The sequence below is a fragment of the Zonotrichia albicollis genome, chromosome 11 (assembly GCF_047830755.1).
Source record: "Zonotrichia albicollis isolate bZonAlb1 chromosome 11, bZonAlb1.hap1, whole genome shotgun sequence".
Taxonomy (NCBI): domain Eukaryota; kingdom Metazoa; phylum Chordata; class Aves; order Passeriformes; family Passerellidae; genus Zonotrichia; species Zonotrichia albicollis.
In genome coordinates, this window is record NC_133829.1 from 11857378 (window position 1) to 11881392 (window position 24015).

Below are 24015 nucleotides of genomic sequence, written 5' to 3' on the forward strand. Positions count from 1 at the left end.
TTTTGACATGCCTTTTATATAGAGGGATTAGAAATGTTTAAAGTTGAAATGGCAGCTTGTGTTTTGTTTTGGTGCTCAGGTGCACATGAACTTGAACAGATGCAGTTGATTCTAGAATCAATTCCTGTCGTACATGAGGAGGACCGTCAGGAGCTTCTCAATGTAATTCCAGTTTACATTAGAAATGATATGACTGAGCCACACAAACCTTTAACTCAGTTGCTTCCAGGCATCAGTCCTGAAGGTAAGTAATGAAAAACTCCTTGATTCAATATTTTGATGTTTCAAAATAATCAAAAAGCATGCAGCTTTGAGGTGCAGCCATGTGATTGTTAAAGGCAATTTTCAGTTAGAAGAATCTGTGTTCTCTGAAGAAGGATTGTCTTCTGCCATAATAAAAGAAATTTGCTTCCATGATGGCTGCTTGGTTATCTTTAGAGTAGAATTGTGAATTTCTGCTGGACCTATTTGCACTGGAATTGCTGTTTTGAGACTTTTAAATACAAGGGAACATTGGAATGGAGTCAGTATAGGAGGACTGTCTTTCAGATGTTTTTAGAAGAGAGTCTCCCAGCCAAAGTAGCAGCAGTGTTTCCTGGTAGCCATTGGTGGATACTGATTCAGCTTGAAGCCTTCTGTCTCTTGCTGGTTTTTTATGCATTAAATTAAATTATGGCTGATCTTAGATTTGACTTCTCTCTCTTTCTGATGGCTGCAGGATGCATATTTGGCACTGTACTGTCAGTAGCTGATACTTCACAGGCAGCTACTTTGAAACAACTGGAGGGCTCTAGAGCAAAGCACTACACCTTAATGTTAGGTTCTAAGTGTCAGAAATTTCCCATTTAATGGTAGCTTATATTCTACAGCACTGGACTTTCTGGAGCAAATTTTGACATTTAGTCCCATGGATCGATTGACAGCAGAAGAAGCTTTGTCCCATCCTTATATGAGCATTTATTCCTTTCCAACGGATGAGCCTATTTCAAGTCATCCTTTTCACATTGAAGATGAGGTTGATGATATTCTGCTAATGGATGAAAGTCACAGCCATATTTATAATTGGGAAAGGTAAATTTATCACTTACTGTGGTAATGTAACTGGATGGGTTTGTGCTTGAAGTGACATTGCTTCATGGGCATTATTTCTTTTTCTATGTTTCTTCCTCTTGAGTTGACCTGAGAATAAAATTTTCTTATTTTCTTATAGCAATATCATTGGATTTATAATCCATTAGATGCGACTTGGATATGCTGATGGATTCCTAAGTTGCACTCAGGAGTCTAGAATCTAAACTTAATATTTCCATTATTTTTTTCTTCCTCAAAATACTTCTCTAAAACTAAATTTTCTTTAAGGAGAGTTTTAATTATGATTGTTTTGTCTAATGCTTAATGCACATTGTAGTAAAGAGATTTCACAGTAGTCATCTTAAGTCAATTAAACACACTTTAGAAAAAGTTCTGTACATGGAGTGAGCTGTTGTACATAATTCTGTTTCTTTTTGCTAGATTAAATTAAAAACTTGGAAGAGGTACCCAGTTGGATTAAGGAAGAGCTTTGTGTTGAATTGTCATTATTTTGTAAGGGCATTTCTAAACTTGACTGTCTCTGTTTGGGAGCCAGAGGACTGCTTTTAGCTGCTAACACTTAGGAAATTGTTTTACAGATACCATGACAGTCAGTTTTCAGACCATGACTGGCCTATTCATAATAACTATGAAGCTGATGAAGTTCAGCGTGATCCAAGGGCTCTTTCTGATGTTACTGATGAAGAAGAAGTGCAAGTGGATCCTCGCAAATATTTGGACGGAGATCGTGAAAAGTACCTGGAGGATCCTGCCTTTGACACCCACTTCTCTACTGAGCCTTGCTGGCAGTACTCAGATCACCACGAAAACAAGTATTGTGATCTGGAATGTAGTCACACTTGTAATTACAAAATGAGGTCCTCTTCATACCTAGATAATTTAGTTTGGCGAGACAGTGAAGTTAACCATTACTATGAGCCCAAGCTTATTATAGATCTTTCAAACTGGAAGGAACAAAGCAAAGATAAGTCTGACAAGAAAGGCAAGTCTAAATGTGAAAAGAATGGGTTGGTGAAAGCTCAGATAGCACTTGAGGAAGCATCACAGCAACTTGTTGAAAAAGAAAGGGAGAAGAATCAGGGGTTTGACTTTGATTCTTTTATAGCAGAAACCATCCAGCTTAGTTTACAACATGAGTCTACTGATGTTGATAAATTAAATGACTTGAATAGTTCAGTGTCTCAGATAGAGTTGAAAGGAATAATATCGAAGTCGGTGAGCAGAGAGAAGCAGGAGAAAGGAATGGCCAATTTGGCCCAGTTAGAAGCTCTGTACCAAACTTCTTGGGACAGTCAGTTTGTCAGTGGTGGGGAGGGGTGCTTCCTCATAGACCAGTTCTGTTGCGAGGTAAGGAAAGATGAACAAGTTGAAAAAGAAAATACTTACACCAGTTATTTGGACAAATTTTTTAGTAAGAAAGAAGATGCTGAAATGCTAGAACCTGAGCCAGTAGAAGAGGGGAAGCTTGGGGAGAAGGAGAGAGAAGAGAGCTTTCTCAGTAACAGTGGGGAACTCCTCTTCAACAAGCAGCTTGAGGCTATAGGTATTCCTCAGTTTCACAGCCCTGTTGGCTCGCCTCTCAAGTCCATCCAGGCCACGCTAACGCCTTCTGCTATGAAATCATCTCCCCAGATTCCCCACAAAACCTACAGCAGCATTCTGAAACATCTAAACTAAAACACTCAGCAGACATTTCTTTTATATTCATGAGATGTGTTTGTCTTTTTTTATTACTAGTGTAAGTAATTTTTTTACTTGAATCAGATGGTGTAATTTTGGTATGGATTTCGTTAGTTTTCTGTTTACCATTGTTTTTACAATCCAGAATTACTTTCTATACATGAGTTAGTTTTGTTTTTAAACTGGCATGTCGTTTGCACACAAAATTAAAGAATAGAGCAAAATAATGCAAAATGCAGGAGGTAACAAAAAAATGCACTAAACCAAGTTAAAAAAAAACATTCTCTCAGTAAAACAGTGTCCATGTTTTGCAGAAAAAGAACCTTGCCTTGAAATTTACACAGTGAGACTGTACATAATTGCATGAGAATATCTATTTTTCCCGAAACATTTTTTTCATTCATGCGTATTTTAGAGTTTTTTCATACTCTACACATTTCTTAGACACATGATACCAGCAGCAACTGAAATGAATGCAGAATTTGGTACGCATGTGTTATCTACCTCAAGGTAACAGCAGTATGTGGCAAAACATTAACCACCCATAGTGCTTCTCATTATGCACTTCTATTTAGCCAGCATTATTGTAGTAGCTATTCCTATTGAAAATCATTCAATATTTATAAATGTTCTGGTATGCATTCTTTATAGTGAAGTGTTAATATGCAGCACTTTTATTTATTTTAGCAAATAAGTATATTTCTGTAATTATAGAAAGTCAATTTTTGAGTTACTTTTCAGATAAAAGTTTTTGTTTAGCACTATGGTTTTATTGCCTACATAGCTGGATATATATTAACATCGGCTTATTCTGAGGCTATCCAATACATTTTTATTTTTTAGTTTTCATTTCAAGTAAAGCACTCACTGTGTATAGGAATTTGTAATTGGAGGTGCTTGATCTCTACAAAAGAAATTAGGAATTGCTTTATTATCAAATGCTCCTAGAAGTCTTAATTGTGTTCATTTTTTAAAAATTTTGTAATGTTAGTTGTGTGCATGGAAATAATTAAGGTACAACATTACTGTAGGTTAAAGTTCTATATGGTGAGACATTTTGTTTTTACTGTATGTTTTTACGAATGATTCCTGTCCCACTCCCAGCCCCCCTCCAAAGCAAGCATGAATAAAATTAGGTTAAATATAGCATGTAGCATCTCGGTCTTTTAAAAATTTGTTTTACCTTCTGATTTTTTGAAATACTGGATGTATCATTGGCTCCCCTGTTTAAAACTAAAAACAAATAAAAACATGGCCAGCAAAAATGGCTGTTTGTGATGCTTTGTACACACCCTGCCCGATGAGGAGCAGCTGCTGTGCTGCAGCTGGGGCACTTGTGAGGGTCACTGCCTAACACAGGGTGCTCACGGAAGCATGAGAAGCTCTCCTGGAAGGGATGCAGCATCCTGCAAGGAGACTCCCAAGAGTTCCCTTCTGTCCTGCAGCCAGCACCCAGCAAAATCACACGTGGGGGTTGGCTATGAAAGCACAAATATACAGCGGTGTCCATAACCATTTCTGTTCAAAAGAACAATTGACTGGGAGTATACGTGACCCAAGTTAGTGTTTTATCAAAGTTTTGGCCAGGAAAAGCTGCAGTGTGTGTGTGTGAGCCCCTTTGCACTGCCAGCAGCGTGGAGTGAAGGTGAGCCTGCAGCTTCCTCAGCCAAGAGCCTGGCTGGAGCACTTCCACGAGCAGATTTTGGGAGCATGACCAGGTAGCTCCTGAGGGATGTTACAAAATGTGCAGGTCAGGTCTCTGTTGCAGCAAGCCCTAGAACAGAATGTATTTCTCTTCCTGCCATCAGAGCTGTTCCAGAGGGAGCTAATTAACTGTACAATAAAGCTACTGGCAAACTCCTACAGGTTTTCCTATCACAGTGCTTTAGTTCCTCCAGATTCTTCCATCCCTGCTCCTCTGGCAGGTAGCATGTTTGCAACCGGCCTAAAACAAGGATCTCTGGCCCTCCAGTGTGGCACAGGGTGGGCACCTGGGCAGGGGACAGGGACTGTGTCCTTGGGCAGGGTTCCTGGGTGTTCCTGCAGCCTCAGCAGTGGGCTGTGGGCTGGAGGCAGGGGGTGACCAGCTGCCCTCTCAAGGGCTGTGCAGCTTTTGTTGAGATTGGAGGAGAGCAGTGGGTGGAGAGTGTGATAGAAACACATCTTGTACAAATGAAGAATCTTTTTTGCCTTTTTTTTTTTTTAAACACATGTGAAACTTAACAGTACTTAAGAAGCCTGTAAGGGTACAAAGGGATTGTTCTACACTAAAAAGAAAGGAGGAGTTGAGTGTTGAGCCTAAACCCAGCACGGTGCTTTATTACCTTTGTCTTCTGCCCGTGCTGAGGAGGCAGCACGGTGCAGGCTGTGCTGCCTGCTTTGGTGCAAACCCTGCTCTCACAACAGGCTGTCCATGGGCCACTGCAGGGTGCAGCTGGGCACTGGGGTTCATTAAGCAGAAGGAATTCCCTGTGTGGAGACAAAACTGTTTTGTAAGGACACTGCAAAGTGAAATCGCTGCTAGAAATGAAGGTGCTGTGGGTGTGGGTTCTCCCGTGGCAAGCTGCAGGAGTGTGGGCAGAGCAGCCTGCAGGAAGTGCAGGGTGTCACAGGTTGTTCCCATTGGATGGAGGACGGTTCCTGCCCTGTGCTCATCAGCTGTGCCCATCCCTGCAGGATAAAATAGGTCAGCTACACGTGTAGCCCTTTGGCTGTGACCTAGCAACAGCATTGTCTTTAAAAACAAAATTTGGAAGAAGCTTCAATTATGAACCAGATAAAGGGACCACTGTTTCAGGCCAAGGTGCTTGCCAAGTACAATGGAACACCCTTATTTAACAAAAAAGCAAATAAGGGATGAGAAAATTAACCAGCTTTTAAAAGTGCTCTTTCTTCTCCAAGTGGCCTTTTGTTAAAAGGCAGCATTTTAAAGTATGTTTAACAAGAGCTTCAGCTAGAAGAGGTGATGTGTACAACAGACCAGGACAGAGCCTTTTGCACATCCTGTCATCACATGAGGTCTAATAATTGCTGAACAGTTTGTTCTGATCAAGAGTTCTCAGCCATGGTCAGTTAGCTTTCTCAGAGTTGTATTCAATTTTAATTAAATCAGAGTTGCTATATATAATCTTAGCTATTTTTATAAGCCTTTGCCCGTGCTGCTGGTAGTGTTGTGATGGCAGTGTGAGTCTAGCACAGCTTGGCTGGTCCCTGCTGTGGGCAGAGCTGTCTGCTGGGGCTCTAGGCTGGGGTTCTGTGAACCAGCTGGGCTCTGGGGCAGGCCCTGCTGTGCTCACAGGGCACCTGTGGCTGCAGCAAAGGGCTCGCTGCCTACAGCAAAATCTGTGCCTTGATGTGCTTTGTTTTCCTGTCACCTTGCTGTTGCTTTTCTGTGCTGCAGAAGCTCTTGGAGCAGTGCTGCTGCATCCTTTTAAAGCCAAAGTTCACACTTTGGTCCAGCTGATTGCCTGGAGGCACTGGTTTATGAACAGGTTTTTAATGCCTTTTTTACACGAGTCCACTAGTGAGTACTTTTTCCATATGGAACTAATGTTGCTGGTTTTTTATGTCCCCTTCTAACCTCTGTTGGTCAGGGATGTAGGAGTTTTTCCACACGTGGACTTTCATCCCCAAGTCTACACATGCGTCCTGCAAACCCCAGAGAAGTGTAGGCAGGGCCCCAAGGAATTCAGTGGCACATTGTGGTGCAATTATTGCTGAATATCAAGAGGAAAACCACCCTTGAGCTAAATCTGCTCCCACAAGTCTTCTTTTCTTTATTATACTCATGTTGCTTTCCTGCTGCTGAGATCTGGAAGTGCTTATCAAGCCTTCAGCTGGGTCTTACAGGTAATTAAACAGTAACCTGTCTTTGTTCTTCCACAGACACAGCCCTGAGCAACAGCAGCCCTGAACTGATCTGTTCCTTACTCCTTGAATTATTTCAGTTCTTACAAAACCCTGTAAATTCTTGTTTGCTGTTCTGCCACTGTTTGCGTCAGACCCGAGCTGCAGGGCCTGGGCAGCCCTGCCAGGGGTATTTAGTAACAAGCAAATAATCCAGATCACCGCTGGCACCCAGCACTCGGGCTGCCATTCCTCTGTCTATATTTAAAATGGTTATCTGCTTACTCTGAGTGCTATTGGAGAGCTCCTTAAAATACTGACTGCTGAAAAGTTCAGTGGCTGCTTTTGGCCGGGGAGCAGCGTGGCTGGAATGGTGATTTGTGTGCAGCAGGCCATGTGCAGGGGGAGCTGTGCCCAGCAGCCCCTGGGGACGTGGGCATGGCCAGGTATGGCCACGCTCTGCAAATAGCTGGCAGCAGCCACACGTGTCATCTGCCTTCCTCAGGAATCTGTCTGCTGCACCCTGACTGCTGAGCAGCCCTTCTATAGAGAGCTCTGAGAGTAAAATACCTTTTGTAATCTCTGCACTGGGCTACTGCTGCCAAAATTACTTTTAACCTGAATGTCACCCAGCCTGGGTAGCTGTGCATGGTACGAAATACCAAAGTGTGAGTTTGGCAGCTGGGCTGGGACAGGGAGCTTGTGACTCGTCAGCGTCAGAGCCAGCAGCTCCATTGCCCTTCATGTCCCAGCTTTGGCTCCCCTGTTCCCAGCACAAAGGTGCTGGGGGGTGATTCCTGCAGCTCACACACTGAGAAAAGAGCATGGCTGTAGGGGGAGTAGGGAAAGGGCTTTTCCATCTGTCCCTGGGGACTTGGGTTAATCTATGCTTACATCCAATCTGTGTTTCTGGAGCACACAGTCATTACTGAATTGCTGCCTGATGGTTTGATGGGTTTTCTTCAGTTTTAACGTTGGTAGAAGGCTGATTTATTTTGTCCTAATTTGGTAATGTTCTGCATTACTTGTGTCTTAGCTTACACTTTTCATTTCTCCAGATTTCTTGTAACTTTTGGGTTAGGCTTATTATATTCTTCTAGTAATCATTCATGGTTGAATACAATCCAAGGCAAGTGGTGATCCCCTGCCTGCTTGGTTAAAGATCACTGGCCACTCTCAGAATAGATGGGAGGCCTAATAAAATACAGGCTTTTCTTTATATCTGAATTTTGCCATGGTCCTCAAGCCATATCCCAGGGCTCTGGGGCTGTGTAGAGTGGAAGCTTCACTGCCACACTAATCCCACTGTGGCTGGTGCAAGGTAAGTATAAACCTCATCATTTTTCTGTGTCATCATCTCCACAGCATCTTCCCAAAAAGCAAGTGTACCCAGGGTAGAATTTCTGCTTTACAAGATTGTTGATCTTTTAGTTTGCAGCTCGGGCTTCAGCAATGGATGCTCCAAAGCCCGGCTCAGGCAGTGAAAGGACATTTTCTAGTTCTCGTTCTTGGTGCTGCCATTCAGACCGGATTAGAGTTTAAATCTTCAGTGCTGGAGGCTGTAGAGAAACAATGTTTCCTTTTGATGCCTGTCTTGAATTTTATCATTTAGAAGGATTTAAAGGATAGACCTCAATAAGTGAATGACAGATTTACTGTGACTTCTGTGTTTGTTTGGATATAGATTCAGACAGTACAGCTCTTGAAATAGCTGGGTAACTAGCAGAAACATTCTTAAAGCCTGTGATTAATAAAGCAGATGGGTTTGAGTTTTGTTTTGTGCCATATTTGTCTCAGATATTTTCTGCTATTGTTAGAGTCTTAGCAGATTTGATGTTGACACATATTGAAAGATTAAATTAATTCTAGATACTAAATTATCTTTTCGACCCTTACACATTATATTTCACTGGTTTTCCATGATTCTTTATTCTCTTTTTACTTGCTTTTATACTGAGAGACCCTCAGGTGTTTGAGCCTCTCAGTTTTGCACCATGCCCAGCCCTATGAAGCAGCAAGGTGCCAGCCTGTTGGAGTGCAGAGAGGACAGGAATGTCCTTTGGGATTGCTGGCACTTGGATCTGTATTTCTATTGGCCTTGGAAGTGCATCACCCAGGGTACAGTATCCACTTCTAGCAGGGCTAGGTGAAAAACCTGGGACTGGCTTAGGGACCTGCACAGGGCAAGGAGATGATGAATCCAGGAGAAAAGCAAACGCTGGAAGCTGAGTGGAGCTCTGGCTCACGGTGTGCAGCTGGAACTTGGCTGCCCACACCTGTGGCTCAGTTAATCAGCACCTTGCAGCATTGCTGCTGCCCCGATAAAACCACAGTGATGTCAGCAGTGGAGCAGAGGGTTTGGTTCTTCAGCCAACACAGAGCAAAATACGACAGCACAGAGCAAAATAGGAGAGCACAGAGCTGCTTGAGCAGTTCCCTGTGCCAGTGGGCCCTAAAGGACGTGCTGTGAGCAGCTGGGTGCCCTGGTGGGTCACAGTGGTGCCAGCACCAGCAGTGGAGAGGAGCCAGGCGTGACCAGGGCAGAGCCATCCTCCAAAAGGCTGGTGGAGGGAGGAGGTTTCCACCCTGCCTGCCAGGAATTGCAGTCTTTGTTGGCATGGGCAGGAGGAAAAATATGATGGGAAACAGGAAGATTAAAATAATCCCAGTGAAAACAGGATGTTGGGAAGCTGGTGACAGAGTGGGGCTGCAGAGGGCTGCTGGGAGCAGGGAGGCTCTCACACAGGCTGTTTGGGGCAAAATACCCACTTCTCACAGGTGTGGGCCCACACCAAATCCTTGAGACAGAGGCAGCAGACTGGTATCTTGTGTGTCCCCAAAACATGACTGATTATGGCCATTTACACCAATTCTTCACCTTCTATCCACACCTGCCTGAATTCTTTTTTGTTGGATGAAGGTCGTAAGCCATTCCCTGCACCACCTCAGCCTGGCAGCACATTTATTTAACAGCTAGGACCTGCCAGGCAGGGGGATGGAGCTGTTCCAGGGCCTGGCTGCCAGCAGGGAGCTGGAGATGTCCCAGCTGAGCACAGCCTGCTCCCCGAGCTGCCATCCGTGGCGTCCTTCCAGCCACGACAAAATCAAACCCCAGCAGTGTTTGTCTCTCACTAAAGTGCCTCTTCCTCCCAGGGGCTGACAGCAGCACTCAGAGCTGTGGATTTATGGCAGGGGTGCCTGAGGGAGCTGCTGCCACCCCCACAGCCAGTGTGTGACCTGTCAGAGGCTGGGCAGGGGCTGTGGCCCAGGCAGCCTCTCCAGTGCCTTGCACACCCAGCACTGAGGTGTTGCTGCTCCTCAGAAAGATTTAGGGAGCAGGGCAGCTGCAGGGCCAGGCACTGCTGTCAGCCTGGAGAGCGTGGTGGGCTCATGAGAGGGCTCTGCACTGCAGCTCCAGCCTCCATGGGGTGTGGACCATGCTCAGAAGCAAGCATGAACTCAGTGCCCCAGAATTTATGAGGTCACGGAGCCATTAGCAAATGCATACTAAAATCTCTGACTGGGTTGTTCTTCAGGTGAAATGAAAATTGCTATTGTCCGTGAGTCCATGCTCTCCACTTATTTACTTTCCCTGGCTAAATTGAATCTGCTGGGTACATTGCCATTGCCAGTGTTTGTCAATGCAGTGCAGATGGATGCAGAGCAGCCCTTGGGTGAGGACCTTGTCCCCAGTTTTAATGAGCCAGGTGACACAGAGCAGTTCTTCCCTGACATTCCCCAGTTAGGCATCTCAGCTGGCAAGAGTTTGGGAGTGAAGGGGTTTGGGTGCTGTGCCCAGCACACATAGCCCCTGCAGCAGGGAAATTGGGCTTTCCCTGGGCTATCTGCAACTTGCTTTTCTCATAGGTGCTCCAGAGAATTTGGGTCCTGAGGATCCCAATGTCTCCTATCACCTCAATTTCTCTTCTTCCATGCTCAAAAAAGGAGACAGGTTTGTTCTCCAGCCCATGAAACAGTCCCTACATCACTTGGCTTTTATGATAAGTGATAAAACCAGGAGGAGATGGAGTGCTCAGAGTGAATTGACAGGAGTCAGGGGCCCAGCTGCCCCTGGAGCTCAGGCCATATTCTGGAGTAGTGGGATGCCCAGCTCCTTTAACAATCAGCCCATGTACAATTCTTGTCCAAGACTAAATAAGGAGTTCATCATTTTCAAGGTGAACCTCTTCACTGTGGCAGGTTTTGACATCAGTTTTGGTTCCTGTGGGCACTGCCACAGGAGAGTCAGCTCCAGACTCCCGGAGCTGGATCTGGGAGCTCCCTGCATACCAGGAGGGGAGTGTGGGGAGCAGCACCCTTGTGGCAAAGCAGAAACAGTTCAGATTCAGTTAGATTTACATATTTGACATGAGAAATCTCTCCAGGCATGACTTTAATCCAATTTACAGCGTCTGGCTGAAGTGAGGTATGAGAAGAATTTGCTGAAGTGATTTGAGTGGGGATGGGATGTGTGGGGAGCTGGGGGATCAGGGAGGGCAGTCTGCACCAGCCCTGGGGTGGTGGGGCTGAGCAAAGGGCTCAGCAAAGCTCCATGCCCAGCACAGACACCCGGCTCTCCACCAGGTCAGGAACCTGCCAGCCTGGTCCTTCACCCTTCTTAAAACACTCAGGAAGTGCTGCAGAAACCAAGGTGGAGATGGTCCTGCTCCTGTCCTGGGGTAATTCCCAGCAGGGATTGCTGCCTCTGGGCACCAGGGCACTCCATTTCCATCTCTCTGCCACACAGCACCCCAGCCCCATCACAGCTGAGCTCACAGAAATTCAGGAATGATGTGGCTTTCCAACAGTTTAAGGCACCTTCACTTCCTGCAGAGGGAAAGCAAATCTCAAGGGGCTTTGCAGCATGCACAGATGTTAATTGCCTTCCTCCCACAGCACTAAGAAATCTTGTGCTGTGTTGTCTTCTCCACTACACAGCAGGAAAATGAAAGATGGAGTGGTTAAAGCTCATCCTGCAAGAGCAGGTGCTGACTGGGGGGGACAAACCAGGTGACTCCCAGTGCTGGAGTCACATTAAGGGAGTTGGGAGATTAAGGTAAGGAGGAAAGTCATTTACAGCTTTAGCTCTTTGTCCCTGAAATCTCTGCAGTGTCCTGGGCATTTATAGAAACCAATGAACGGTGTCACCTGAATGTGGAGCACTCACAGGGAGAACTGGAGCAGTGATGGGGATTAAAGGAGTATCCAGATGGGAAAGCAATGGGAGAGCCCAGCCCAGTGTGTTTGCAGAGGGAGCACATCCCACCTGGACAGGGCACATCCAGCCTGGGGACAGTGCCCTGGCCATGCTGCCTTGGAAAGCAAGCGAGGGGAGTGATTCCTGACCTTGCCTTCAAAGAGGGGCAGGAAAAAACAGAAGGTTTGGTCTGGACTGGCTGTAAAGGAGGGAAGGTCAGTGGTACCTGCTGTTGCTGAAGGTGAGCTGTTCACCATGACAGCATTGATGGTGTGGGGCAATGGAGAATTCTCACAGACAGCATCATCACTGGGAAGGGGATCCTCCACTTCTCCATCTTTGGAGTCCCTCACACTAGGAAAGCAAGGTGGGAGCAGCATCCAAATGCTGTGCAAGGACTTGTTTGGCACAGCAGTGCTGTGATGGCTACCATGTGCACCATGGCCCAACAGCGTGGTGGGGGTGCCCCAGCCTTGCAGGGAGCAGCCTGTCCTGGCTCATGGGGGGAACAGATGTTTTCAGGGCTGCAGCAGGGCAGTGTGAGCATCCAAATGGTGCTCACAGCTGCATTAGACAGGATTTGATGGCCATCCTCACAGCCATTCCTGCCTCCCCCTCGTGGGAGGGCTGGGGAATAACTCTTTCATTAGAAAACATCATTGCATGAATAACAAAGTCATTTTATAGTGCTAAATGGTCATTTCCAGTTGGTGCCTTTTTCAATTTCTGAGAATGGCTCGGCAGCCTCTCAGGTGATGTCAGCAGTGTCCCACCCCTGTCACAGCCCGGGCACAGGGACACTGACCAGGCACAGCCCTGCTGCCATCCCTCCTGTGCTGGCAGCACACCCACAGCATCAAAAATGAAAGTTTCCAAACACGAAGGCAGCGCTGAGAAAGAGGAAAATTACCCTTCAGGGAAGTATTCTGCTATTGTCAGGGCAGCGTGGAATGAAAGCAAAAAGGGTTTTAAGGCTGGGTTTTGGCTGCCAGTGGAGGCTGTGATTATAACCTGCAGCCTGAATGCACCATGCCTGAACCAACCCCTCCCCCTGCCCGAGCCTTAAGCCAAAGGATTTAAACAAGCTCTTATGTAACATGGTTTTAGTGTTTCCAGTAGAAATAGGTGTTCTAAATATAAATGATTTGCAGATAAAATAGGCTTATATAAAATGCTTTCACGTTTATATAACCCCATGCTGGCATTGCACCCAACACCTCCATCACTGTGAGCCCGGTGCTGGGGACAGTGCAGGGTGCTGGCAGTGCCCAGTTGGTGCCAGCATGCTGGGCCAGGGCCAGGACTGCAGCACAGACTGAGCCCTGTGCTGTCCCCAGCCCGCCAGGCAGTGCCCCTGCAGGGACAGAGCCTGCTGGGGGAGACGCACTTGGGTGGCAATTTCTCGTGTGTAATCTCCTCCCTTCTCCCTGCCCAGGTTTGCTCCCAGCAGCAATTCCAGGACATTGCTGTGGGGGTCCCACTGGTCCTGGGGTGTGGGGCCAGTGGGGACAGCCTGGCTCCAGCAGCAGTGCCATGGCAGCACTGACCCTCCAGCCTGGGCAGCTGGGCACTGCAGACACTGAGGGCCAGCTGCTGTGGTGCTCTGGGCAAAGAGTTTGGATGTTGAGAGATGGAATTCTGCTTCACCCCAATGTCCGTGCAGGGATCTGTGTGTCTGTGTGTCTGTGTGTCTGTGTCTGTGTGTGTGTGTGCATATATTTATATAACATACATATATTTGTGTATATATATATTGCTCTGTAAGTATGTAACGGAGAAATGGGGGAAAATGCCTTCAGGAGAGTGGCACAGTTTTCAAATGTACATACGTATATATATATATGTATATATATACATGTGTATGTGTGTATATATATGTGTGTGTGTATATATATGTGTATATATATATGGATATATGTGTGTATATATATGTAGCATATATATATTTATATGGAGATAGATAGATAGATAGATATAGATATATATATATATATGGATATGTACGTGTGTGTATATATATATATATGGATATATATGGATATATATACACATATATATGGATATGCATGTATTTATATATACACATGTGACACAGTGGAAGACCTGGCTCCCCCAGCACAGGGCAGGGCTGGCAGCATGGCCTGGGCTGGGGCTCTTCCCAAGCAGTGGCCACATTCCCACTGAGCAGCCAGGGGCAGCTCCCTGTCCCAGCAAGGCCATCAGAGCACCTGAGGCTCCCAACATCTCCCTTACCACGAGTGAGCCCTCACTTACCATGCCTCTCTCTTCCTCTTCTCCATGAGCACCTTCATGTAGCTTGTGGCTGCTGGAAGCTGCTGTGCCTCTTGCCCAGCCCAGCAGTGCATCAGGAGCTCTGACAGTGCCACTGATAAGGGCAGTAATAATTAGCTTGGAAACGGTGTTTTCTGAGGAGAAAAAAATGGTTGCTACGTTACAACCTTTATGTATGGGAAAGATACTCAGTCAAACCTTACACAACAGCCCTCAGTGTATCACACCAAGCACTTGCTCTTAGGGGAAGGACTGTTTGCTAAGTAATTTTAGCTACCATTATGTGTATGGAACATATAGAGATAGCAATAGATGTGCATGTTTTGTTTATACACACACACACACATGGATTTCCATATACATGACAAACAAGAACACATTTTTCAGCCACAGTCTGTTAGTGCAACAGACCAATATGATTTATAGCTCCTTGCCATTAACATTTCCATTCAAATAATGCCTTATTTATGCCCATACCAGAGACGCTCTTTTGACAACGTGGGTAGAGGCTTTTTATTGCAAAGCCAGAACTGTCAGCAGCCTCTATTATTTTTGGTGGGACTGTCAGTTCTCCAAGCAACATGACTTCATTTTTAATCCAGGTCTGATGGAAGACACTTGATCTGTCCTGCTTTTGTCAGCCACAGAGGCAAACTTGCCAAAAGAAATGATATGTGCGACCTTCGCAAGCGGCTGCCGCCCTTTCCATCTTGCCTGTGCTCTGTTTTTCATGAAAGCCTGTTTCTGTGCTGCATTACAGGGGAAATGAGCCATTCATCTTTGTCTCCATTGCCCTCACGACTGCTGCAGAGTCACTCCCTGCAGGCCCAAGGAGAATGCTGGGTCAAGCAGCACTTGGGCATCTTTCAGAGCTGGACCTGCAGTGATTCATCAGCCACTTCCCTTTGGAAATCAATACTTACATGGAGTACAAGTGCTTATGGCCCCTTATGTCATCTACAGATAAAAATTCAACCACCAAAACAAACCAAAACAAACAGCTGTACCTTGGTGTTAATGTCATGCTTGGACCAAGGGCTCTACCAGCTCCCACCCAGTGTGGCACACAGGGAGGCACTGCAGCCCTTCTGCAAACATGGTGGAGCTGAAGGACAGGATAAAAACCCTGCAGAGAGGGCTGCAAACCAGTCCCAGCCTCTGAGCCTCCTTAGGGACAGTTTGGTCTCAACAATAGAAGTTATGTTTTATATATATAATATATAAAACATATATATATATATTGTTTTTTATGTTAAAACATATTGTATATATACACATATATTGAATATATGCGTATATATACAAGTATAACAGAATTATAGATATGCTATATATGTACATATACATGTATAATGTGCATCCATGTCCATGTATTTACATGCACAACATGTCTGTGTATGTGTATGAGTATTTTTATGTGTGTAGAATACATGTATACACACATATGGTATGGATGAGTGTATCACATGTATCATGGTATGTGCGTATGCATATATATTGTATGTATGAGCATACAGACATCCATGCCTATGTCCACACGTGTGTTCATGCACATATGTGTGCACAAGCTTCTCCACGTCCACAGAGACACCAAGGGAGGCTCACCTTGGGCAGGGCAGGGCCAGTCTGTCAGCAGGTGGGCCTGTCAGTGGCCCCAGGGTCTCATGCTGCCAGTGCTCCTTCCTGTGGGAATTTGAAAATAAGGTTAAAAGGCAGCCTGAAGTGATTTGGCAAGCTCTGTCCCTGCTCAGATTTGTGCTTCCATTTCTTTAAGGATGCCATATTTCAGTTACAGCAATTGGTCCACAAAAACCACCGTCACTAAAATCCCACCCCCTGCCCTCACACTGCTCTGCTGTATTTCTGAGATGACTAATGTGCCACTTTATTTTTCCAGTAACTATGAAAGAAAATGCTAATGAAATTTCTGGAATAACCTTACTTATTTTTCCTGGTTTGAAGCTGGGCATTTGTCTTGAAGATGGGTGCAAGACCATGAGCCTCCCTTGTTAAAGCTTGAGGCAACTCACACAGCAGCTCCTGCAGCCACTGGCAAGCCTTGGCCCATGTGGCTTGGCACCATTTCTTTGGACATCTCAGAGGCTCTGCCAGAAGCCTTTTGGGCACTGTGTGAGCCTCCCTCCTCCCTGCTGGTCCCTCAGGATCACAGCCCTGCATGCACACAAAGGCAGGGGCCTCCTTCCTCTTCTGAAGTTCATTTTTGGGAAAGCCCATATCCCCAGGTACCAGATTTCCTATTTTAGGACAGCTCTTTTGCACAGCATGAATGTGTGTATGTATATTATATCTATACATACATATGTGTGTGCTATGTATATATTACATATATATATACATTATGTGTGTATATTATATATACATACAGCTATACATATGTGTATTTATGTATCTATATCTATATTTATCTCCTCTGCAGTACTTGCACACAGATAGGAAGCATAGAGGTGATGACTAAACACTGAGTTTAATGTCTAAAAATACAGATGGAAAAAAATAACTCATTTTACTGGCAAAAATATTCAGGCAAGTGTTTTTGCAGGCATGAACCAAGCAGCTGCTTAGTGCCCAGGTAAGCAAGGGGGAGCAGGACTGAGTCTTGCAGTGGAGGGTGCTACTGAACCTGTGCTCATGGAAGCTGGCAGCAACATCTCTGACCTACACAGGCATTGCTAAGGGAGACAAAGGCACTGAAAACAGAGCTGACCCTTGTTCAGGGAATAAATCCTATCTGTTTTTGCAAGAGGCATGACGTGCACACTTCTGCTAAACTAACAGCACAAAGCACCAAGCACAACCACTGGAAAGTTGGCAACATCTGGTTTTCAGTGCTGAAAACGTGCCAGCCTGCTTGGGCATTGTGGGACAATTTCAGGAGATGAAAGGCAGAAAATGAAAGAGAGCCACGCCCTGGGGTTCTGTGCCTGGTGGGTGGGAGCTGGCCATGGCCACCACGCTGCTGTGCCCTGCAGGCTGGCAGGCAGCCCAGTGCCACCACCCGGGCACGGGCCAGGCTGGGGACGAGCCCTGGCACCCAGGCTGGGGACAGAAACTGCAGCGGATGTGCCTGGATGTGCAGGTGGGATTTGCCTGGATGTGCAGGTGGGATTTACCTCCATGTGCAGGTGGGATTTTCCTGGATGTGCAGGGGACACGGTCTCTCACCCACTGAGCAGCCCCACTGCCATCAGCTCGCCCTCCCTGAGCAGTGCCAGCCTGCTCCAGCAGGTGTCTGTGCTGCAGGATCCAGCCTTATCCACTGATCCCAATAGCAGCAATACAAACAGGTGAAAATAAAACCAGCACCAGCCTCAGCTCGTGTTTGATTCTGCTTTGGCAGTTTCCCCTCAAGGATGAGATGAGGGCTCTGCTTTTCCTGGAGCAGATCCCTGGCTGACCCTCAGGAACATCAGCACCAGCAGGGCTCAAGGCTCAGCCCTTTGCCAGCCTTGCCCTGGGGGCACCTGGGGCTCGACCTCTGCTCACAGGAGCCCCAGTGTCACAGACAGGGCTGTATTCATGTGCTTCCCTCTCTCTGTGACCTTCACCTCCCTTGTTTTGAGGCTATACCTCCAGAATTTAAATAAATCCTTTGGCACCATCAGGTTCAAGACTTCCACCCTTGAAGACTAATGAGCTGCATTAAGATTAAATCCCATCAAGGAGAATACCAATGATTTTGCTCCTCAGTGCTCATTCAGATCCTTCCAAAATTGCTATCAGGGTGCTGCAGATCACACTGCTGAGGGCTCACTGCTGCTGAGAGGCCCAATGGAGCTGGACTCACACTGAGCAACAGGGAGGGCCAGGTGGCCTCAAGAGGCCTTGTCCAACCTACATTGCCTGTGATTCTGACATCAAAAACACCCCATGAAAATAACAAACTGAAAACCAGCTCCACCATAGATGGATCTTCTGCCTGCTGCTGCTGGTTTTGTGTGTAACATCGTCACAAACAGCTTTTTCTTCTGTACTTTCATATTAAAAAAAATGTGATAGAGAAAATGCAGAAGAAAAGAGAAATTTTCATTAAGTCTTTGTCAAAAGTGAAGAACTCTGACCCTCTCATCTCTTTTACAGAAGTCCATGGGAACAGTAAGCCCAGGCATACTCACCACAGACCACATGGGCAGACACATCCTAAACCCATGACCATTTTTGAAACATCAGCTGCTCAAAAGCAGCTTTAAAAAGAAATGAAGACACAAACCTACACAATGTGCTGGCATCACACAGCTGAACCAAACCCCTCCATCTGCCTCACGAAGATTGTCTCGGAATTTGGGTACAGATTTGTGCCTGAGCTTTGTGCTTTCAGCCCTCTCAAACACGCAGTTTAAACGCTTCAGTGATCTCCAGTCTCTCAGGGTTAATGATCAGACCCAGCTTTGAAGCTGCTGAACTTGTGAACCAGGATGTGTTGGGAAAGGCTGGGGCATGTAAAGATTAGCCCTTTCTCAGGCGAGAGTTAGCTGGGGCACTGAGAGGGCTCGTGTTGGGTGGGATGGTGCTGACAGGGGCGATGCCATGGCCCTGCTCACCCCAGCAGCCTCCCTGCTCCAGGCAGCCCCTGCAGCAGCTTCTCCCCCTTTCTCTCTCCATGTTCAGAATCTGCAGCCTGCATAAACCCATGGCTGCTGCATTCTGCTCTGTGGGGCTGGAGGGTTTGAATTTCAGTTCAAATTACATGAAACCCGGTCATTCATTACAATTTTCCTGCAAGGCTTTGCTTCTGTGACCCTGCAGGCACTGACCCAAGCCAAGTTAACCTTGTGCAGCTGGAGCTGCCCTGCCCCGGTGAGCCCAGAGCCAGGGGTGGCTCTGCCAGGCTCTGCAGGGCCATGCCCAGGGCCACCTCCTGCTGCCAGCCTGAGGGTCCCAGGCCCAGCCAGGACAACCCTGCTGTCCCTCGGGTTACTTTGCCAGGCACAGCACCCATTCCCCAAGTGACTTCAGCTGTACAAGCTAGTTGGACATTACCTGCAGTGGAAACACAAGCAGAGAGGCGTAAAAACTCATTCCTAAGAGAAATACATTGGAAAACCGTGCCGCTCTCCCAAAGGCATTTTCCCCCATCTCTCCGTTACGTACTCACAGGTTAATGGAGCGATATTTTTAATTGTTGAAACTTTCCAGAGCCGCGCTGAGCCCGCACGGGCCCGACAGCGCGGGGATCGCGCGGGCAACGGCGCCACCCGCCGGCCAGAGGCGGGATGGACACCGGGACACCGGCGGGGACACCGGGGGGCTCGGGGACACCGAGAGGTGCCGGTGTGTATAGGGACATGAATAACGAATGTGTGTGTGTATGTGTCCAGGTGCGCATGCTGGAGCATGGATATTTCATATACTGTGTGTGTATTTGCACATGTATGAACATATCTATACTCATATACGTACACCTATAGTATTTATGTTTTATAGCCGTAGACGTTTATGTCGGAACTCAGTACACGTTTATACACCCATCATGTTTATACACACATACACGAATTTACAGAGACACACGCATCGTTACGTACATACACGCACCGAGATCCGTGTTTCTCTGTATACATTCTGGGTGTGTGTGTACACAAAGTGCTTCCCTGGCAGCTGGCGCTGTTTATTTACCCCGGCGCCCGGGAAAGGCAGCGGCCAGCCCGGCCCAGCAGCTGCGCCCGCCCGACGCGGCCACCGCGGGGAGCCGGAGCCCCGCAGCAGCCCCGAGCACCGGGGCAATGGGATGGATGGATGGATGGATGGATGGATGGATGGATGGATGGATGGATGGATGGATGGATGGATGGATGGATGGATGGATGGATGGATGGATGGATGGCCAGGCAGTGCAGAGCCCGTGGAAGCCGTGCTGCTGGAGACCCCGATCCCAGGGGATGTGTCCCACCCCTGCAGGGCAGCTCTGCCAAGAGTGGAGGTGTCTGGAGCCCTGTAATGCCCTCACTCAGCTGCTGCTCCAGCTGCCCGGTAATACCAAAGTGCTCTCCTCATTTAGCTGCCCTCTGGAGTCCCCATGAGCTGACATAGGTGACAGGTGGGGATGGAAATACGAGCCGTGATGATTAGCCCAGAGCTCATTTAGAAACGCTGATTGTGTCAGGGTAGGGCTGGTTTGTCCCCGCCCTGTGTGATGTGTCCCCTCACCCCCAACCCAGTGGCTGCATCACCCAAGCTGCTGCAAAGCCCAGCTCAGGCAGGGGGGTGAAGCCAGGCTCTGACAAGTCCAGCACCCCAGAAAGCTTCTGCTGCATCCTACAAACCTGTGTGGGCTCAAAGCAAGAACATCCACCTGCCAGGCCTGCCTGGGGAGGACCAAAGACACACAGGCAAGGCTCTAAGGGCCTTTGGGAAGTTATGTTCCTGAGGATGGCTAATAACTTCAAGCCTGCAGAACAGGAAAATGTGTAAAACTAAGAATTTGGGAGGGGACCAGCATAATGGCCTGGGCTGGAGTCAGGTTGGGCAACCTCCTGCAGGCCTCCTGCTAGAGCAAGGTAAGCCTTTAAAGTTCAGCTTCTCTCACCTGTCATGATAAAACACATACTTTTAAGTACAAAGCACAGCAGAATACCAAGCCTGGCCATTTGCAGTTGCTTTTCCTACAGCCAGCCTTCAACAATAGCAGGGTTCAGCTGTGTGTCTTGTGTCTCTTGTCTGGAAAGACCAAAGGCTCCCCTCTGAAGTGTGTCATCTATTTTAGACACAGGAGATCCGTGCACACAGCATAAAACACTTAAAATCCAGACAGCCTTCAGCATTTCAAAAAAAATTTAGATTATGTGCACAATGTTGAACTTTTATGGAGTAAGGGAAGGAGAATTTTTTTCCTTAAGTTTTGCTTTTAGCATTGCCAAAGAACTTTAGTGCCCTGCTTTTTTGAGTCACTTGACACAAGAGGAACCATATGATCCCAGCATATGACATGTCACTCTAAGGCAGAGCTGAGTGTCCCCAGCTGATGGCCCTGCACTGACACCTTGTCACTGTGGGGCAGTGGCACTGAGGGGGTAATTCTGCCCCTGCTGCAGTTCATGGGTGAAGGCAGAGCACAGCTCTAACTTAGGGCTGCAGTTCATTGCAGCATCCTGTCACAGCCCCCATTTTTAGTGCCTGTTACCTGAGTCCTTCCAGCCCCCCGGACTGCCCAGCCGCCCCCAGCATTTCCATCAGCTCTGGAGGAGCTGAGCTCCAGCCTGGCTCACAGCCAGACCCACCTGGTGAGCTCCAGGGAAAGCCATTGGGAGTGCTCCCCAACATGTGGCGTGTGCACCAGCCACAGCACAGCCCAGCAGCACAGACTGGTCTGTCATGGGAGCTGGAGCTGCTGAGCTGCTCTCCACAGGATAAAGAGCCTCCAGGACCTGTGGCAACTGTTAAATATACTACTTTTATCTGCTCCTGGGAATGCCCAGAGTGTCCCAGAGTGCCTCCATGCTGCAGCCACTCATCCATCCACGTGGCTGTGCCACTGCAGAGACCAGGATGAGGTCAGGAGGAGCCGTCAGGTGGCTGTGGGGACACAGGGAGTGCCCTGCTCCCTATGCCCTGCCAGGACAGGGTGCTGCCCACCCTGTGGGACAGGGAGCCAAGAACCTGGGGTGGGCTCCTCAGCCAGCCCCAGCCAGGCCTGTGTCTGCAGGATGCTGTGGCAGCCCCCATGTTCTGCTCAGGAGCAGCCCAGCAGAGACTCCCCAACACCTCGAGCTTTACTGCAGCCATCTGTGCATGGAAAGGCCACCTCAGCCTTCTGCAAAAGGCAGTGACTGCGGCAGCTAGCACCCTGGCTGCAGTGGTCACAGCCATTTGCACAGGCATGGGGACTGCAGTGGGAGAAAACTCCAAAAGCAGCAAAGGAGAGCTGTGTGTCTGAGCCAGAGCTGTGTGCCTGAACCAGAGCTGTGTGCCTGAGCAAGGGCTGTGTGTCTGAGCCAGAGCTGTGTGCCTGAACCAGAGCTGTGTGCCTGAGCAAGGGCTGTGTGTCTGAGCAAGGGCTGTGTGCCTGCAGGAGCACCGGACATGCCGGAGACGCCGTGCACAGCTCTGCTGGTTTCACTCTGATCAGATGGGGATGAGGTTGGTTTTTGCAATTTGCGGTAACAGCATTTTGCAAGCATGACAAAAATGTGTGGTAACCCCGGGGTGAGCTGGGGCAGCCTGTGCACACAGAGCAGCAATGGGAAGCTGGGCAGAGTCAGGCCAAGGGCTGTGAGTGCCCCATGCCTGTCCATGTGCTCCCAGGGCACATGGTGAACCCTGCCACCCACAGCAGCCCCTGGCCACCCACAGCAGCCCCTGGCCACTCCTGCAGCTGCTGAGCTCCCCTGGGAGCTGCTGCTGGGATCAGCAGTGCTGCCATGGGGTGAGCTGAGTGCCCATGAGTGCCCCTGTCCCCACATCTGTGGGCACAGCCAGGCCAGCAGGGAACCCCAGAGTGTGTGGGGCTGAGTGCTGGCAGGCAAAGGGCACAGCCACGAGCCAGGGACAGCCCTGCTGGCAGTGCCCAAAGCCCTGCAGTGAGTGAGCAAAACAGGAGAAAAAATCAATTTGCTTTGACAGCGTGTCCTCAGGGACTGTGCACTGGTTTGTGCTAATGAAATCACTGCAGTGGGGTAGTGAAGTGCTCATTTGCCCCATTAGTTTGCTTTGCCTGGGAGAACTGACATTGAAATACCCTTCACCTCCCCTTTTATAACTTCCAAAATACATGTTTGCACCTGGACTGAGGACACCCCAATGGCATGGAGAGTGGATGTGTGACCTGCCCAGCTCCAGCTGCTGAGGGACTCACCCAAAGGAAAACTAAGCCAGTATTTGAAGGAGTAAGCAGGACAATGCTAGAGGCAAATCACCATGACCCAGAGCCAAGGCATGGCTTGGTTGACTTAGCTCTACTCTCTTAAACAGTTTATTTTGCAAATCAAGGAGGATTTGCAGAAAACAGGTCTGGTCACAGTCACTTGCTATGGTGCTGACACAGGATGCTCACATTTGGTGCAGCTCTTACTTGGTATTGCACTTTGACTGAGAACCAGAGTGACACAAAGGTCACACAGCACATAAAAACAGAGGCAAAACCTGCCAGCTCATAGCTCTGGAAACCATGTCTAAGCCATGAACCAGCAGCAGGGAGACACTTTGTCAGACAAGAATTTTGTTTTCTCTCTTTGAAATGCCACATTTTTAATCAATGAAGTGGATGAAGGAACCATAATTAACATAGAATCCAGGTCCTGACTCCAGAACTGGACAGGCAGTAAATGTTATGGGAAGACTACAGACACTGAACTGTTCAGATACAGACAATGAACTGAATTAAAAAAAAAATCCTATGTTTGGAAGATCCTTTTTACTATTGCACATACTTCTGTAAGTTTATGGCGAGATGCTCCTCTCTCAAGTGAGAAGCCACAAACCCTGTGCAGTAGAAGGTACCTGGAAACCACCACCAGAGCTATCAGCAAGCCCCTTGCCTGAAGGGGATCCACAGGCCCACAACACACACACCAAAACCACCTTTGGTGAAACCCCACTGGCCTGGGCAGCTGCACACTGAGCCATGGCTGCATTCTCATGCAGCAATATTTTCCTATAATCAGCTAAAGCAGCTTTGGGACTTTACTCCTCAAAACAGCATCAGCTATCCCAGAGGGGCAAGAAGGCAAGAAAGGTCAATCACTGCCTGAGAGAGACTTGGACACCTCTGGGTGTCCTTTCCTTCTCTGTGACAAATAAGGGTGACAAAAGCTGGGCAACAAACCTGTGCTATTTACCAGCAGACCCGAGAAATAGCTGCTCTTGACTTCTTTTTTGTCTGTTGGTTATCTCCATGTTATCACCTTGAGAAGTCTCTAGGACACTTTGGAGGCTTCAGATAAGATTATGGGCAATTA

At 47.7% G+C, this 24015-nt stretch overlaps 2 protein-coding genes across 4 annotated transcripts in view; one reads left to right on the top strand and one right to left on the bottom strand.

The window, feature by feature from the left end:
* Window positions 1-4037, top strand: part of MAPK6 (mitogen-activated protein kinase 6) — a 28486-nt gene extending 24449 nt beyond the window's left edge. For all 3 annotated transcript variants that reach the window (XM_074549367.1, XM_074549366.1, XM_074549365.1), the window contains exons 4-6: window positions 80-244; window positions 870-1071; window positions 1671-4037. In XM_074549367.1, coding sequence (XP_074405468.1) covers window positions 80-244; window positions 870-1071; window positions 1671-2769 — 1466 coding nt within the window. In that variant the 3' untranslated portion in view covers window positions 2770-4037. The remainder of the gene's footprint in view (window positions 1-79; window positions 245-869; window positions 1072-1670) is intronic.
* LOC113458792 (anti-apoptotic protein NR13) overlaps window positions 2513-24015 on the bottom strand; it is a 40826-nt gene continuing 19323 nt past the window's right edge. Inside the window, exons 3-5 of the mRNA XM_074549370.1 lie at window positions 15713-15790; window positions 14090-14241; window positions 2513-5241 (exon numbers count right to left, since the gene is read on the bottom strand). The gene's annotated coding sequence lies outside the window, so the exon portion shown is untranslated. The remainder of the gene's footprint in view (window positions 5242-14089; window positions 14242-15712; window positions 15791-24015) is intronic.